Below are 19,802 nucleotides of genomic sequence, written 5' to 3'. Positions count from 1 at the left end.
TTTAAAACTGTGTATAATTTAAAAAGTATCCCTGATTGCCAGTCAAGATTTCGTAAATCTTTTAGTACTATAACAAGTCGTCCTATTAGTATTGTTAATGATAACAGGGTTAAAGAGGATTCAATGGAAATAACTTGCCTAACTCTTTTAGATCTAAGTAAAGCATTTGATACCATAGATCACCAAATGCTTTTGGCAAAACTGCACTATTATGGTTTTTCGGCAAATGCGATAAATTTTTTTAGCTCTTATCTTAAAGAACGGTTACATTGTGTCCGAACCGTCATTTAAAAAAGGGGGGCCTCAGGGTCCATATTAGGCCCCTTACTTTTCTCTTTGTTCTTTGTATGTTGCGGACATGAATCAGTGCATCGAAAATTCTAAGCTGCACCAATTTGCTGACGACTCCCAAATTTATAATTCTTTTAAAATATCAGACGTTCTGGTGGCACAGGGCACAGAATAAAATTAACGCCGACTTAAATCAGATTGCTTTGTTTGCTGAAAACCATAACCTCAAATTAAATGCTTCAGTCATCATCATCAAGTCATCTTCTAGATTGCATGGAAAATTTTAAAAGTAATATTAATGGAACAGTCATACCAACCATTGCGGAAAAACGTAATCTAGGGGTTATATTCGATATAAATCTCAGCTTTGCCTCCTACATTAAGAACAAAATTAAAATTGCTTACGGTCATTTAAAAAAACTTATATACAAAAATCAGTTACCATCAAACACCAAATATTTGCTTTGAAATTCGCTTGTACTGTCTTTGGTGGATTATGCAAACATTGTGTATGGCGACTCACTAACCGTATGTCTGTTAAGGACGTTGCAAAAACTGCAAAATAGTTGTATGCGTTTTTCCTTTAATATATCATATAGGGACTACATTACTCTTTACCTAAAGTCACATTTTATATTAAATATGAGAAGTAGAAGGAAGTGCCATATGTATAATTTAATTTACAAAATAATTAAATCAGGTCAGCCGCCATATTTAAGGGACTTATTTTTTCACCATGATTATATAAACAATGTAAGAAATCCAAACTTAATTAGAATTCCACTTCATCGAACATCAGGTTTTAAAAAATTATTCCAGTATGTAGGCATTCATGTAAATTTGGAATACCTATTCATTTTTGCGTCGTGTTGCTCTGGTTTTCCAGCCTCGGCTCGTGTTTTTTGCTGCCCTTCCTCCGCTTTGTCTATTACACAAATGGTACCTATATTAATGTAATTGATATAGTTAATTATTACCCTATATTTAATTTGTTTTTAGGGTTTAATGACTTATTTTCTAAATAATTATAATTGGGAAAGTCTTTATTCTTGTTTTAGTTGTAATTAGGTTAGTATGTTTTAACGGTCTGAGCAGCACATGCGCGCTAGCTCGTGTATGTGTTATCGGTTGTTTTTATAATCGCAGTTCAGTCCGTATTACTCCTAGCATTGTGTAAATTTTTTTAATAAAAAAAAATTTAATTTTCTATGTACAATGTTTAAATGGTAATAAAAGTCTTTTGAATTTGAATATGAATATGTTGTTTTGATAACAAGGGGACCAGATTATATTTGCGAATTCAAGATTCGATCGAACTAAAGATAGATACAATGTTTTCAGTGCCGGAATGTTTGTAAAATCCTTGCATGATCTCCTCAAAAAGCCTAACAGTTTATTTACCTTTTAAATGTCAAAATGGTAAGAAAAACTAAGCTTTGGATCTAGATAAACACCCAGATCCTTCACCAATTCAACACTCTTTAATGCAATATTGTTAATGGAATAATCAACAGCATGAAGATTTTTTTTGTCTATTAAATCTCATAAAACAAGATTTATTTACGTTAAGTAGCATGTCATTTTGCTGGCACCAGGAATATATTGTGTTTATATAATTTTGCAAAGTAATAATATCATTTGAAGTGGAAATTTGCCTGTAGATTTTTAGGTCGTTGGCAAAAAGCAGGAACTGGGATTCCAAGAGAGATTCAAGATCATTAATAAAATAAAAAGACTGAAAAGCAGGGGTCCGAGATGGGAACCTTGAGGAACTCCAGAAGATGCCTGAAATGGTGAAAAAAGGCAGCTTCCTATTTTTACTTGCTACTCACGGTTGGTTAAATATGATAATTCAATGTAATAAAGAGCCACAAATGCCAAGTTTAGGAAGTTTATCAACTAGTATGATTGACTTTATTAAATGCCCTCTGTATAAATGGCATGAGTTTCACAGCTTTTTCCAAAAGATTTAAAAATATAGTTGGTAAACAAAAAAAATTGTTTTGACTGAACGCCCCTTAATAAAGCCGTGATCAACAATTATCTGTTGAAAAACTTAAGATCAAAAATTTTCCACACAGTGCTCGAAAAGTTTAGGGATAGACGATAAGATGCTGATGGGGCGATAATTTGAAACGTCATTCTTATTACCAGATTTAAGGATTGGACAAAAATTTGATAATTTCCAATTGTTGGGAAACTCGGCAAGTAATAAAGATTGATTAAAAATATAATAAAGAGGTAGATAGAGTGAATGGAAACATTCTCTTAGCACTCTATTGGGTATAAGATCAGGTCCAGCTCCTTTGTTGATGTCTAGTCTAGAAAGAGAGCATTCAACATCGCTAGGGCTTAAGTTAAATCTTTCACAATCATGATTATTTAAAACATTTCCAGTTCCCACTTCAGTGTTTAACATACTAGTGTTGTAAACAGATGAGAAGTGTGAAGCAAACAATTTAGCAATAGAAAGGGCAGTAAGATTTAGAGTCACCAAGAAACATTTCATTCGAAAGACTTAGTATTACCATTATTAGACTGAGAATTAACAAGCTTCCAGAAATATTTACTGTCATTAATAATAGAATTTTCTGCTCTTATAAGATAGTTATTATAACGTTCCTTGGTCAGATTCCTAGCTTCCAACCTCAAGGCACTAAAGTTTATACAAGCACTCTGCTTATACAACTTAGGCGGGATTTTCTTCTGAGTTATAATGTTTTTTTTTTGAGAACCACTGGGAATTATATTTAGAAAAAAGCGTTTTATAGGTACAAACTTATTAAAACAGTCATGCAGTACTAAATAAAAGTTAGCAACAGTGAGATTTAAATCAGAATCTGACATGATGGTTTCCCAGTTGTAATCTAAAAAGTAATTGTTGACAAGATTGAGATCCGCATGCTTAAAATCATAGTACAAAGTTACAGGTGCATCCAAAAGTTTAGGTTGATGATAAGGCAACTTCAACTCAAGTGGTAAGTGATAAGGATCATGTTTAACAAAACCACTACATTAAACTGTAAAAGATATATTAAGATTTGAGAAGCAAAAGTCCAGAATAGACCCATGATCATTGACCAACTCATTGAACTGAGTTAAACCTTCAAAGGCTACAGTATCGCATAGCTTCTCTATTATGTATTGCATGGGTTTCTCTTCCATGCAATACAATACTAGGATGAAGACCATGCTGATCATCACTATAAACCCACAAGATATTAGGCAGATTATAGTCGCCAATTACTAACACTTTATTGTAAAGGCCACAAGCTTCAATAACAGTGCAGTTTGTAAGAAGACAAATCCATTAAAAGAGGAATGTATACACAGCCTATACAACATTCCTGAGAATCAGCCAATGTCACAGATATCCAAACTTCTTCAATAGAGTGATTGGAAATGCTTAGCGACTTTATATGACTGCGATGAGTACAGCACCGCCGCGATTCTTGCGGAGCTATTGTTGTTGTTTCGGTCTGTTCTGTACACAGCATAGCACGGGTCAAGAAATTCAGAAGCACAAATGTCAGGGTCCAACCAGGTTTCAGCTAAAGCTAAAATACTGTAATCTTCTGATTGAGCAGCACACAGGAATTCCTTCAGTTTGGTTTTTAGGCCGCTAATATTTTCGTAGAAAACGCCAAGATCATCATCTATAGGCGCGGACGTTCTGTTGGGCCGCGCAGAAAATTTGCAGCATTTCCAAAATTTCCAAAGTTTCGTCGCGGACGAACTTCTTTCATAGCGGTTCCCACTGGCCAGAGGTTTGCATCAAGTAGGCTCCTCAACAAAGATTCCTTGACGCCATTTTCAAATGACACCGTAAATCTTCGTTTTTATCTAATGTTAAGCACTTGACATCGGTTATCAACAATTGTTTGATTTTATCAGTAGTTAAAAAGAAAATATGTTCTTCTGCCGTAGTACGTGCTGCTGTTAGTATCATTGTAAGTGAAATTGCTAATAATTAAAAGTTACAACGCAACAGAAACAGAAAAAAAAACGAGATTGAATTAGAGAATGTATAAGACACAAAAATAGTCTGGGTGAATTAGAACGACTTTTAAAGAAGATATCAATTGAAGATTTTTATAGGAGTTTTATGATGATATCTTACCAAAAGTTTAAAGAACTGTTAAACCTAGTTAAACGTAAACTTATCAAGTCGGAAAGGTGGATGAGAAGTCCTATTTCTCCTCAACTAAAATTTGCAGTAACATTACAATATCTTGCCATTGGTAATAGTTTTGGGGTCTTCTCGATTTGAAGTATTCCCGATTTTGCTTAATAATATTTATATAATATTTTAATATTTGAGCAGAAAGAGTGATCCCTATATAAGAGAAAACATGGAAAACATGTAAATCTATCTGCCAAAACGATAACAGTGTTTCTACATTATAATAGTTAAGAGGATTTACTATTTCTACACAAGGTAATAGCCAGCGCTGAAAAATTCGTACCTTATGCAGATGTTCGTGGCCTCCATATTTTATAACATTTTGAGATTCTATTCATATGAAAAAGTATATTGTGCTCCCCGTGTATTAACTCAACTCAATCTAACCCAACCCAAAACATCCCAATCTAATTCAACTGAGTCCAATACACTAAAAAAATTCTTTAATCAAGGAACATGTATGGAACAACGCTGTAACCTCACGGCGTTATATCAAACGTCAAATACGTCAATAAAAAAGAATAATAATAGGAAGAATAAAGGGAATTTTGTTTTAGTTATTTATATGAAACATGAATTTTCATTAGAGTTAATGTTAAATAAAATATCCCATATTTCATATTATTTTTGACAAAATTGTCATGATTTGTAAATAGAAATATGTAGGGTGTACCTACGAAGATATCGTTGCAACATCTTTAGGGCCGATTCTATACATAACAAAGCAAACAAAAATGGGCATGTTAAGACTGTCACTGGCCTTAGTAATATTGGTCTTATAAAAAAATAACGCCCTTAAATGTAAGCAAAATAGGTACCCTCAATAGGAAAAGATCTGAAGGTTATTCAGATAGGGTCTTCTATAACCAACTCTTCGTTGCCCGCTAATAGCTCACTAGTAGAGAGGAACACGCCTATATCCGCTAAGAATGCTAATGTTAGAATAATCAACATTCGCTTTCTACTAGCAATAGTCTTACCTCGGTAATGCCACTGCGCAAAGCTGAGATGTGGATAATGACAAATAAGCTTCTAATTGCGTCAGAAAAACAGAAGCAATTCTTCTGGGACATAAATGGATTCTGGGTTACACTAAAAAAGCAGGTAAAGTATCTAGGAATACTCCTCGACAGACGACTGCAAAACACATTGGATCGGAAAACACATTGAGGATACATGCAACAAGGCACCAAAAGTAATAAGGGCACTAACGGTATTCTTCCTAATACTGGCGACAGACTATATTAGGAAGAATACCATTAATATTAGCAATGGCGGTACATTTCGTGATCTTGTACGGCGCACCAATATGGCACGCATCGGTTCTATAATCGCGGGACAAGCCTTTTTGCCATGTTTGGATAACAATGTCTTTAATAAATGATTATTTAGGTCTAAGTAATAATGGTAATAATGATAATCTAAGTAATAAAGTTATTTTGAACTTGAACATAACATCGAACCCTGGTGGTTCCAGAGCTTCTTCGCACAGGTAAGATATGTTGCTTCTAATGAAGACAAGTCCGAAGTTGGACCTAAATCATATGTGAAGATCGTGCCCAGGATACAACATATAAATCTTGCTTGCTCCAAGTTTACTTTCGTCTCTACTAGAGCTAAAATTTGAGGTCTCTTTGTTTAAAAATTTTGGTTTAAATCTTACATACATTACTTTTCAGCTCATGGAGAGTGTCTTCAGAATGTTTGACCATGCGGTTTCATGGCCCTTTCGTCGACTGAGGCAGAGTATGTCTCATTATCGTTAGCTATAAGTAAACCGTGCTGGTTAAGAAATATTAAACTATTTTAAAATCATAAATGGCTTTGTTTGTGTAACTATCTATAAAGATAATTAGACGAAAAAATAGCCATAATTAAGTGGCATTATGCGGGAAACAGTTTTAGAGCAGTATCTGAAATGTTTTCAGTTTATTTCCCCACCAAGCCTATTCCGTCCATTTTAACGATTAAACGTATTGTCAACAAGTTTGAGTCCAAAGGTACCGTAATAAATAATTATAAATGTTCAACTCAGGATATCGAAAATAGAGCCGAAGAAAGAGAGACAGAGATCTTAATATTCTACTGAGTGTGGAGGAAAACAAGATGGTTAGTACAAGGGTTCTTGGGCAAGAGGTAAATAAACATCATACAACGGTATTGCGCACTTTAAAAAAACACAAATACTATTCATATAAACTCGAAAAACATTAAGAGCTGCAGGAAGGAGATGAAGAGCGAAGAATGGCATTTTGTTTTGAAATGATGGAAAGAGCAAATAATGATAGGAATTTTTTAAGAAATATTTGTTTTACCAATAAATGTACATTTACCCTCAACAATGAACCAAATGTTCAGAATTGCCGGTATTGGAGCCAAGAAAATGAACATCGCTTTGTTCATACTCGGACGCAATATCTCCAAAAAACAACATCGTGGGAATTATCGGACACCATATCGTTGGACCCTTTTTTATGGACTATAACCTAACAGCTGAAACCTATTTGGACTTATTTCAAAATCAAATTGGACCCGCCTTGGAAGAAGTTGTTCAGGAAGATCAAATGATCTGGTACCAAATGAATGGTTGCCCGGCCCATAATGCCCGTATGGTTAGAGAGTGCTTGGAAAATGCTTTTAACGACAATATTATTGGTCCACGGTACCGGATACTTTGGCCAGCCAGGTCACCTGATCTTTCACCGAATTACTTCTTTTTGTGGGGTCATTTATAAAAGTGTAAAATTTGAGTTGCAAAACGCTATTTCGTTAGAATGTAATAAAATTTCCCAATATCAACTTAGTAACGTTAGAAATTAATTTTATGATCGGTTAGGATATTGTTTAGCTGTTAATGGGGGGTTGTTTGAACATTTGATTAATTGATATTTTTATGTAATTCTCTATTATTTTTAAAAAAGTTATTGTATTTTATTTTATTTTATTTTTCCACACTTAGTAAAATATTAAGAGTTCTGTTCTCTCTTTTTTCGGATCTATTTTCGATCTTCTGAGTTAAATATTTACAATTATTTATTGCAATGTCTTTGGACTCGAATTTACTAACAATAAGTTTAATGGTTGAAATGGACCAGATAGGCTTGATTGGAAAATAAATTGAAAATATTTTAGATACTGCTATTGGTTTAATTAAATTCTAAGTACGAGAAAATTATTTTTTTAATAATCAATAATAATAATTCTTATTGGTTTAACTTCATCGTTATATTAAATAAAAGTTACTAATAATAATAATAAAGATAACAAATACTTAATACTTAATACTAACTTAATCTGGCCAGCACTAACTATAAAATTATATCTAACCGATATTTGAGTTCAGCACAACTTGTATTAAAAATATCAATGCTTTCTTGAATTCTGTTATAAGTTTCACACAAATTAAATAATGGTGAACTCAAATGTCTATTATTAAGAGCTACATCCGACATATAAAATGTCTTACATCTTCTAGTAAGATACGCTGGAGCATTCACACTCAACCTTGAAAGAAATGTAGGATTATTTATTTGCCCATTTATTGTTTTATATAGATAAATAACTGCAAATTTTTGCCTCCTCTTATCTAATGATTGGAGGGCATATCTTTCGCGTAATGTCGTGGTTGACACCTCACGGTCATATATATACCCCCCTTTCTCTAAAATAGATATAGCGGAGCATTTTATTTTGCACCCGCTCCAACGTATATTTGTAACAGTTATAATATGGCGACCACACTATACATGCATAATCCAACAAACTACGTACAAATGAGACATACAACTGCTTGAGACAGGAAACACTCACGAAATCCTTAGTACTTCTGGCAATAAATCCATACATTTTGCATGCCCGGTTTGCCACTTCGTTTACATGTAGATTAAAAGTCAATCTTTTATCAAATAACACACCCAAATCTTTAATATTTTGTACTCTAGTCAATAGACTATCTTGTATTTTATAGGGAAATAATATATCTCTTTGTTTTCTATTATAAGACATAACTACACACTTATTGACATTAAAATATAATCTATTTTCTATTGACCATTGTACAACATTATTTAAATCGTCTTGTAGCATTCTACAGTCATCTATGTTATTTATTTGATAATATAATTTGAGATCATCAGCAAACAGCGAGCATGTAGCATGAGTTACTACTTGCGTCAGAGAGTTAATAAAAAGAAGAAAAAATAATGGTCCCAAATTGGAGCCTTGTGGTATGCCAGACGTAGGAGTAAATGGTCGCGAACTATGTCCCCCAATCACAACTATATGTCTACGGTTATACAAATGCATGTTAACGTGTCTTACTTTGAATGTATGGTTGTGAGATTGATAAAACGAAAAAAAAAACATTTCTTGTATTCGGCTGTACGTCAGATTTGACAAAGCCTTATAACAAATTGTTTGCTGGTGGCTGGTGTCTGGTTTTACCTGAACCGAAAATTTGCTAATTTTGCAATTACATTGAATTGAATAATTCAAGATTCGCTTATTAAAATTTGTTGAAACTTTGCACGAGGGTTTGCCAAATTGGTCTCTTCAAAAAGTAAATTTTTTCTGTAAAATGTACAGGGAAGCCAATAATTGACCCCCTTAAAATTTACATGGGAGTTCCTATGTTCCGCTCGGCGACGCACCACCCGGTATATATAGTATTCGCATATAGTGTACATATGTAAAAAAATCAGTTGACGAACACCTTGACGAATGGTAAAATACGCTACAGTAAAATTTAGAACTTAAGAAAGAAAAGGAACTTAGAAGAAAAGCGTAAGAAGCCTTTGTAATTTACTATATGAATAAAAAACTGCAAAAGGGCTCCTTCCTCCCCTTCACGCTTGCCAATCCCAAACCAAGAAAAGGCTAATATAGCATACCTAAAATATCTAATTAAATGTAATTCGATAAAGACGTAAGAATTTATGAGTTGAATATCGACGGTTTTTACTATATTTTTTAGATCGATAATAATAATAATAATAGAAGTAATTTAAAAGGATAACGATATAATTTGTTGAAAAAATTCAATTTTTTAGCAAAAAACATTCGTTTACAGATGTTTGGAACCATCTGAAATCGGTTTAGATAGGGAGTTTTCACAAAAAAACCTTAGTGTAACTAACTAACTAACCGACTTAGGTTTATAACTTGCATAAATCGATTTAGTTATTGACTGTTAATATCTGGACAATAAATGATTAAAATCCCTTGGGAGTTTCAGGAGATACGAGCATTATATTGGCGAATACATAACAGCGGGCGCAGACTATAAATAGGTTACTGACTAACGACATATGCTGCGTTCTCGATTTGGTAGTTCGACATCGATCGTACGCCAGTTTCACACACATATTGTTGACATATCACGAAAAGTAAACAATAAAGTATAAACAAATGAAAAAGCAAATACCAAATGCCCAACAAACAAACTTCTTCCAATAGAAAGAATCATGTATATTGGTAGCTAAAAACCAAATTCTTTGCTTTTTCTGTATTTTTAGGATTTATATTAAAAGTATTATTTCAAATTTAAAATGGAGAATGCGATGGAGGACGATTTAAGTCATTTTATTAAGTAAGTAAGCAAATATTCTATATTTTAAAAAGCAATAAAATACTCAAGTAAAATTTATTTCATGCCAGCAATTCAAGATGTTATATTCATCATACATTCAGTGATAAAAATATGTAATACTTACTATTTCCTAAGTATTAAATTACACTCAAGTAAAACTTGATTGGCAATGTTACAGGTTACCTTATACTTAGTATAAAATAGGTATATACAAAAAAATAAAACATTAGTGAGGAAATTCTTAGATGTTAAACTATAGATTATAACCATTTATTATTTATTTATTTATTTAATATATCAACGGGCTTTGGCCCAATATTACAAAAAAATATAAGAATAATAATTGGATGATTAAACTAACCTAACCCAACATACAATTAAAGCTTAGAATATAAAGATTACCTATAACTTGGAACAATCAGTTCAGAGAAAAAAAAAAAAAAAAAAGAAAAAGATACTTATAGTTAACACAAAGGAACAATTTACCGTAATAAATGTTCATAAGTATTGTCGAAAAAGCAAAAATCATTTTGCTTTTTGTGTGACACTTTCTTACACTTTTTCACTTCAATATAAGTCTTTGGGTATATAATTTAATATTTGTTTTCTTTTTGGTTCACAAAACTGTTTAAATCCTCTCGCGATAGTACCCTCAGTAACCAGTCTAACACTTTTCTTTTAAAACTAATAAAACTTTCACAACATTTAATATCATCAGGGATTTTATTATATAGTCTTGGAGTTAGGTATAGCCAGCTTCTCTGTCCACACATTTTTTTGCATTTTGGAATAATAACTTTATTTGAAGACCTTAAATTAGAGTTTGTTTCGTTAGAAACTAAACTTTCTTGAGGTTTCTTAAACGATCTTAAGAGCATTCTATAACAGAAAAGCTGTCTAATATCCATGACACCACTTATGCCATATAATGTATCCGATGGAAAAAACCTACTTTTGTTAAATACAATTTTAAGTGCCCATTTTTGAGTTATTTCTAAACCTGTAACATGTTAGTTTAGCACTCCTCCCCAACCAATTATTCCATAGATCAAATGTGACTGCACTAATGAAAAATATAGAGTTTTTAATTGATTCGTTGACAGGAAGTCTTTCAAATAGTTTAATTTTGGCATGACACATCTAATCTTTTGAACAACATATTTGATGTGATGGTCCCATCGGAGGTTGTTGTCTATAATAATTCCCATATATTTTATAGTCTTTGTCGCAGGTATTGCTTGATTATCCACTATTATGCCTTGACAGTTTATTGTTTTATCATTGGGAGAGAATAATATGCTTTTGGTTTTTTCAAGATTTACAGTTAATAAGTTAAAATCAAACCATTTTTTAACTAGCGAAAAATCCCTTTCTGCTTGAATTTTTAATTCCTCCCATGTTTCTCCCTTAAACAAAATAGCAGTATCATCAGCAAATGATATAGTTTTACCATTAATGTTCAGTTTAAGTAGCCATTTATATACAAAACAAACAGTAGTGGTCCCAAAACAGTCCCCTGAGGAACGCCACAGGTTATCGACCCAGCCTCACTCATTACTCCACTGATTTTTGTATATTGTATTCTATCACATAAGTAGCTCTTATGATATCAAATATTTTTCCTCTAAGGCCATATCTTTTGATTTTTTCTAAGAGCAAGGAGTGCGAAACTGTATCGAACACCTTGGCCAGATCAACAAAGATACACAATGTCGGGCTGCTTTCATCAAGATTTTTATATATTTGTGATGTGAGCCCAGCAATTGCATCCTCCGTCGATCTACCCTCCATGAACCCATACTGATTTTCGGATATCAATTTGTATTTTTTTAAGAATTTCATGATTCTACTTTTTAGCACTTTTTCAAAAAATTATGCTATGTTTGTTAACAGCGAAATTGGTCTGTAGTTTATAATATCCAGTCTACTTCCAGATTTTAGCAAAGGAGAAATAATACCTATTTTTAATGGTTTTGGAAAATATCCCTTTTTTATACATTTATTTATTAAAAATGCTAATGGGTATGAGATTTGACTGTCTATTAATTTTAAGATTTCAGTACGTATACCATCAAAACCGGGGGATTTTTTTGTCTTTAATTTTTTTATAATCTTTAATATTTCTTGTTCAGTAACAAAATTAAGAAACATATTGTTTGCTATTTCAGGTTCGTTGTCAATAAAATTTTTAGGTTTTTTAATTTTTTTGGCATAGTTTTCCCCTACTGAGCAATAGTGTTTATTAAATACGTCGGCTATTTTTTTTTTATCAGATATAATTTTATTTTTTGATTTTATTTTTTCAATTTCCTAATTTTTTTGGTTTTTGTTACAAATTTTATTGACTGAATCCCATAGGCATTTGGTGTTTTGTTGGTTAGTTAGTAATTTTTCAAAATATTGTTTTTTTGAGGCGGCGATGGATTTTGCAAGACTTCTTTTACACATGTTGTAATTTTGTTTTAAAGTTAAATTATTAGGAGATTTTTTTAATTCTTGATGTAGTACATTTTTACTATTAATAGCATTTAGTAGGCTTGGACTAATCCAACCCTTCCTTGGAATTTTTTTTTTGTTTATTTTAACGTTTTTTGTATTTTTTTGCATGATTTTTGTTATGTTATTTATAAAAATGTTCGTCATTTCATCTAAGTCCTTACAAGAGTAAAAATATTTCCAGTCTATTAAAAAGGAGTCTTGTATCAATTTTCCATAATTAATGTATTCTTTAATGATTTTATTTGGACAATTTCTACATAAATTGTTCTGATCTCCTATTTCAATGATAGTTGGATAATGATCCGTTATCTTGTAATTTAACAAATAAGCTTTAATATTTTCAGAATTTCCGGATTTAACAAAGTAGTGGTCTAGACAGGATTTCTGTAAATTTCTCTCCCAAGTGCAAACATTATTTACGTACGAAACATAGGAGTTTGCATTAAGAAGGTTAAGATATTCTTGAACATGATTTAAATCTTGTTTTTCCTTTAGGATATTAATATTAATATCCCCACAAATAACGTGAACATCCAACCTAGGCAACTCAGATAAATAATGAAGCAAGTCTGCATTAAAAACGTCAGCATCTGTGGACGGTGGTCTGTATATAGCAGTAATTTTAAAAGACTCATTTTTTTGTTGAGTTAGATCAATATCAATAAAATTTATATTTGACAATTTTTTTATTTCATATTTATAACTGAACTTTTGACTAATGTATACAAGAACACCGTCATTTTTATTAATATTGCCATGATTGTAAAGCAAATCATATCCAGAAATATTTAAAATATCTGTGTTCAATATCTGAAAAGTTTCTGTCAATACTATGATATCAAAATTTACCTCAATCTGTGACAATAAGAGCAATTCTAATTACCATCACAATTCACAACACCTTATAGTTCTAGTTTAAGACAGCATTATCAATTAATAAGATTTAATTTCTTATTTAATTATATTATAATTTTAATATTTTGCCTGCAATAATTTACTATTTTCTCACAGAACCATATCAACAAGGTTTGTGCAAAGCATTTTATAAAGCAGTATTATAGAGAACTAAGAAATTACACAAAACATGCAATCATTAGAGAAAAAATTACTTTTTTTAATCAACTGTCAGATAAAAAAGGAAAGGATTTTTGGAGAGTAGCAGACAAACTTCATCTAACAAGAAATAAAAATCAAAATATTATACCAACTAATCAATTAAATCGAACCGAAATTCATACATTTTTTAATAGTATTAACGCCCTCCCGGATACAGTAAGTAGAGGAGCAATAGATTACTATAAAAATAATCTAGCTTGTAATGAAGTGTTAGCATTTCAGCTTCTTAAATACTCTAATTTAACTAAAATAATCTCTTCAATAAAATCAAATGCAGTGGGAATTGATGGTATCTCAATTAAGGACATTAATGGACAATTTTGCTTAAATCTGTTATTACATATAATTAATGAGTGCATACTTAAGCAAAAATATCCAAATTTATGGAAAAAAGCAATAATCAAACCTATTGCAAAAAATTCAGTACCTAAAGAATACAAGGATTTAAGACCAATCAGTATATTGCCTGCAGTGTCCAAAGTGTTTGAAAAACATATTTATAACCAGATTTCTAATTTTGTTGAAGCTTATAATTTAATTCCCGATTGCCAGTCAGGATTTAGAAAGAATTTTAGCACATCAACATGTTTAGTTAAAATATTAAATGGTGTAAGAGTGAATGAAGAGCAAAATCAAGCGACATGTGTGGCCCTACTCGATTTTAGTAAAGCTTTCGACACACTTAACCATGAAATGTTGTTGGCTAAACTAAGGTATTTTGGAATCTCTGAATATGGTATTAACTTCTTTAAAGAATATCTATATAATCGTGAAAGTTGTGTTATGAGAGTCCAAAGGTTAGAAAAACAATGTTCAGAGTTTAGGCAAACAAATCAAGGCGTATCTCAGGGTTCTATACTATCACCCCTACTTTTTTCACTCTATGTGGCAGACATGTATAAAACTGTAAAACATTCCACATTACAGCAGTATGCTGACAACTTACAACTATACAGGGTGTCCCAAAAGTGATGGATCAAACTCAAACAGAGGATAGAGGGAGTCATGTTCAATCAAAATCACCCCCTATGTTGTTATGCAATTGTGAATAGTTTAAAAGTTATAGCCATTTTTATGTATTTTTTAAATTCAAGCACACTGTCAAATAAAAGCTTATAAAAAAATTATACAGTGGATTAAACAATGCGTTTTTTTGTTTGTTTTTACCTAGAAATGATGTACCTTTCTAATAAAAATATTTTTTTAAATATTACTTTTTGAAAGAGCTAAAAAAAATTTCTTTTTGGACTTTTTACAGCTTTAAAAATAAGTACCCTTAACTTTGATGCCATTTTTTTCTCAAAAATATAAGACATAAGAGTGACCCTGTAGCTTAAAAACTTCTACGTTTCATACCGATTCCAGCAAGGCATGACTTAAATACATTATTTCTTATTGGCTAATTAAATTTTGAGTTTTTCAAAAAAGAGGCAAAAAAGAATTTTATGGCTAAATCAATATTTACCAATTTTTTAAAATAAATAATTGTGTTTTGCTGGGTTGGTGGATTGCAATAAGGTACAAAAAACATTAGAAAATGGTTTATTGTTTTACATGATAGTTTTGCTATCATTTACAATAAGTGTTCAAAATGTCTGCCGCGAAATCTAATGCATAACCTACATCGGCGTATAAAATTTCTCTTAATCATTCTGAATGAACGTTCATTTTGGGTAATTAATCTAGTTGCTGTAATTATTTGGTGGCTCTTCCTCATTACGATTTTCCCTGGCGTATACCAACTCCTTAAAGTACCCCCATAGAAAAAAAATCAATTGGATTGAGGTCGGGGGAGCGCGGTGGCCAACGAATTGTACCTCCCCGTCCAATCCAACGACCAAGGTAGGCCTCATTTAAAAACTGTCTCACCTGAAGGCTGTAATGGGCGGGCACTCCATCGTGCTGCAGCCACATTGTTGACGAATATTTAATGGAATATCCTGAAGTAAAATAGGTAAGTTTTCTTCCAAAAATCTCCTATAGATTTCACCATTTCATCTGGCTGGTAGTTCAAACGGCCCAATTAATGAACCGTTAAGAATGCCACTCCACATGTTCACACTAAATTGATGTTGAAAGCGGTCATTTCTAACAATTCTGGGGTTAAAATATGCCCAGTGGTGTAAATTGTGAATATTAAATATTCACAATTCACCCTCTGAAAACTAGATTCGTCTGACCATAAAATTTTGTTAAAAAATTGTGGATCCTGCCTATTACGATGAAGCATTTTTCTACAAACTTCCACCCTCTTGTCATAATCACCCGGTAATAGATCTTGAACCCGTTGTACATGATAGGGATGCAACTGGTTTCTTCGTAGAATGCGGTGTACTGTTGTTCTCGGAATACCAGACCGTCTTGATATGCGGCGAACACTAGTTGAAGGTTCCTCTAATGCCATTTCAATGATGTCATCTTCTGGCTCAGCATTTTCATCAGGTCTTCCTATTCTGCGAGGATTTCCAGGAATCTGTCCCTCCACGTATGATAGAGTGCATAACGCACTCGTTGAAATACCCTGTAGTCAGGATATCGTTCACGATCAGGAAATCGTTCACGATATTCCCTTTCAGCCGCTCGAGCGTTTCCATTACAAAATCCATAAAAATAATGCATTTCTGCATACTCACGGACGGTATAAGCCATGTGTTCAGTTGTATAAATAATACAAAATTGTATGTACTTAGCCAGTACCTGGACAACACAACACTACCTATTTTAAATTATTTTTAAATTTTGTTTACGACAAAAAACACGACAAATCAACATTCTTCAAAATAACCGCAGATAAATTGGTCAGTATTAGAAGTCGACATACTTATGTATTTTTAAACATTTTTGAGACACTTTACTATCTTAATTTTATTATTTTTTCGTTAAAATAATAAAGCAAAATATTGATTTAGCCATGGAATATTTTTTTTGCTTATTTCTATAGGCAATAAGAAATTTTAATAATCTATTCAAGTTGTACTTTGCTGGAATCAGTATGATTTAAAGAAGTTTTTAAGGTTCAGGGTCACTCGCATGTCTTATATTTTCTTCGCAAAAAAATGGCATCAAAGTTAAGTACTCATTTTTAAAGTTGTAAAAAGTCCAAAAAAATTGTTTTTCTAGTGCTCTTAAAAAGTAATGTTTAAGAAACATATTTTTGTTGGAGAGGCACATCATTTCTAGGTACAATAAAAAAAAACAGATTGTTTAATCAACTGTATAATTTTTTTAAAAGCTTTTATTTGACAAAGGTGCTGGAATTAAAAAAATACACATATATGGCTATAACTTTTAACCTATTCACAATTGCATAACAACATAGGGGGTGATTTTGATTGTAAATGACTCCCTCTATCTCCTGTTTGAGTTTGATCCATCACTTTTGGGACACCCTGTATATTCCTGTTTCTATTGAAGATATGAATAATAATTCATTTCAGCATAAGTTTCAGTTTGATTTAATGAATCTAGAAAACTATGCAAAAAATCACAACCTCAAATTAAATGCTGAAAAATCTAAAATTCTTTTGATGTGTTCGAATAATAATTTAAGGCAAAATATAATATATAAATAACACTACAGTTCCAATTATCCCAGAGGCAAAAAATTTGGGTATCATATTTGACAATTCTCTCTCTTTTGAACCCCATGTAAAAAACAAAATTAAAGCAGCCTATTTACGCCTGAAAAACCTTTTTAAATTTAAACGGAACTTGTCCACAAAACAAAAATATTTACTTTGTGAAAGCCTTATTTTATCTTTATTCGATTACGGTGATGTGGTATATGGTGGCTCTTTACGTTCAAGTACCAAAAACGCAATTCAAAAAATTCAAAATTGCGATTTGCCTATAATATCCCATATAGAAACCATATAACGCCATATCTTAATGACAAAAATTTATTAAATATGACAAACAGACGAAAGCATCATATGTTTAACTTTATTTATCGGATTATAAAGGCCAACCGCCTAACTTACGAGATGAATTTTTGGATTTTGAGCATGAACACATGACGCGAATGACACAATGATATTTTTGTTGTGCCACGCCATAGAACCGCATCATTTCAGCGCTCTTTTAAATTTGCGGGGGTTAAAATGTGGAATAGTATTCCATCCAGCATTAAACAACTATCTTTAAACATATTTTCTAAAAAAATTAAATCACAGTTGCTAGTTGAACAAAGAATAGGTTAATCAGCATAAAAGCATAAAAAGTAGCATCAGATATAAATGAGGGTAAAAATCTAACAAAAAAAAATCATTATTAATTTTCATTGTCATTAGTTTAAAATTGTCTTTACCCCTTCTGGCCATCAACATTTTGCATTTTTGCTTTTTTTTATGGTTTTAAATATTGGGCGTTACCCTCCTTGGTTCAATTATCCGCTGCCGCATCTGCCGCTCTCCCGTTCTAAATTTAAATTAGATTTATAACTGTATTTTATAATTTTATATATGGGCAAATAAAGCATTTGAATTTGAATTTGAATTTTACAAGCAATGAATGCACACTATTTGGCCATTTATTTCAGTGCATAAGAGAGAGGTGATATGCAAGATCTATAGCCATTAAAATAATAACAGTTTTAAACAGATAAATTACTTTTCTGAATTAACTTAAAATCAAAATATCTCACAAACACCTGGTATGCTATAGAAGTTTTTTCACTATAGAAAAGAAAGTTTTGTTATTAAAATACTAAGTCTTAGAGGAGTGGCATGCTTTTTACCAAACTTTGTAACTGTCATGCTCAAACATTTTTTTTTAAATTTTGCTTTAAGAAATCTCTTTACTTGTAATTTTTGAATTAAAAAGTGTGTCAATGCAGCTATAGAATAAATAAAATGCACCAAAAATATTCATTAAAATTGGATCATACAGAAATAACATGCCAGAAATCTACAAGAGACATTATGCTTACTTTTTGGAAACACACCAGCAATGACCATGTATGATTGACCAATGCTTCTTGCTGCACTTGTAGTTTGATCCATAGAAGAAAAAAAATCTTCTAAAAAATAGTTTATTCTCATTAATTTTATTACAACAAATCTGTAACTTATTCAACTGTATTAACAAATCATATACCTACTAGATATATCCTATAAAAGTGATTGTACTAACACCTAGATGTCAAGCATCTGCAGTTTATTTTAAGAAATTTATTGTTATTAGAAAAATTATTATATACATGTACACGATGAACCTCTACATGGATATATGATATAAAAAAATATATTATTAACATATTACCCAACATTCAAATCAGACACAGAAATTTAAAAAAATAAGAAAAAAAATACATACATATAAACCTATCTAAGAATTGTTCAACTTAGGAATCATTTTACTTACATCCTCAAATATTAAATTCAAAATAAATAAATTGAAACTAGGAGATTAAGAAAGACTCCAATCAGTTAAAAACCCTTTCAAATTGGTAATGATTTTCAAGAATTAAATTTTTTGTTAATACTGGCCTCGCCCAGTAATAGATTAGTTATAGATTGTGGACCAACATAATTTATATATAGATATGTCTCAGGGGCGTGCTCCTTTGACAATATGAAGCAAAAAGTGGATTCTCTAAGGGAGGAAGTGTACTTATAGCAGTTTAAAAGGAATTTACTAGTAGGTGTATCTTCATCAAGTAAAAGCATTGAACATTTATTCATGCAAATAGAAATAAAGGGAAATCACTTTATTTTTGGTACAGTCTATCTTCCTTGTAGAAGTAACTTGGAAAATTATGTTGAGTTTAGTAAATGCCTTGACGTCGTATCACAAGAGTATCCTGAATGCCAGCTTTGTGTTTTGGGTGATTTTAATCTAATTTATGAGAAACTCGTATCTCTCGACGTATCAACTCTTATCAAACTCTGTCCTGTTATACTTGGTTGGCCGCTTTTTATAATTTTCAATATGACCCTTAATGTTGTGGAGTGTGTAAGTGGAGTTTTTCCAAAGTCTTGGAAATCAGGTTTCATTACACCCATCTTTAAGTCAGGGGACAGGTTGCAAATAACCAATTATAGACCTATAAGCATTTTAAGTTATATCCCCAAAATGTTTGAGAGCCTAGTATGTAATTTTCTGTCAACCAGTCTAACGTTACTTACT

At 31.7% G+C, this 19,802-nt stretch overlaps 1 protein-coding gene across 4 annotated transcripts in view; it reads left to right on the top strand.

Moving 5' to 3' along the window:
* Positions 1-9,811: 9,811 nt before the first annotated feature.
* Positions 9,812-19,802, top strand: part of LOC126748831 (protein-serine O-palmitoleoyltransferase porcupine) — a 63,147-nt gene continuing 53,156 nt past the window's right edge. For all 4 annotated transcript variants that reach the window (XM_050458317.1, XM_050458316.1, XM_050458323.1 and 1 more), the window contains exon 1: positions 9,812-10,061. Coding sequence is in view for 3 of the 4 variants with exons in the window: in XM_050458316.1 (XP_050314273.1) it covers positions 10,021-10,061 (41 nt within the window). In the remaining variant the exon portion in view is untranslated. The remainder of the gene's footprint in view (positions 10,062-19,802) is intronic.

This window comes from Anthonomus grandis, chromosome 22 (genome assembly GCF_022605725.1).
Source record: "Anthonomus grandis grandis chromosome 22, icAntGran1.3, whole genome shotgun sequence".
Lineage (NCBI taxonomy): Eukaryota > Metazoa > Arthropoda > Insecta > Coleoptera > Curculionidae > Anthonomus > Anthonomus grandis.
The sequence above is the reverse complement of the archived record's forward strand: the minus strand, read 5'-3'. Positions and strand labels throughout refer to the sequence as shown.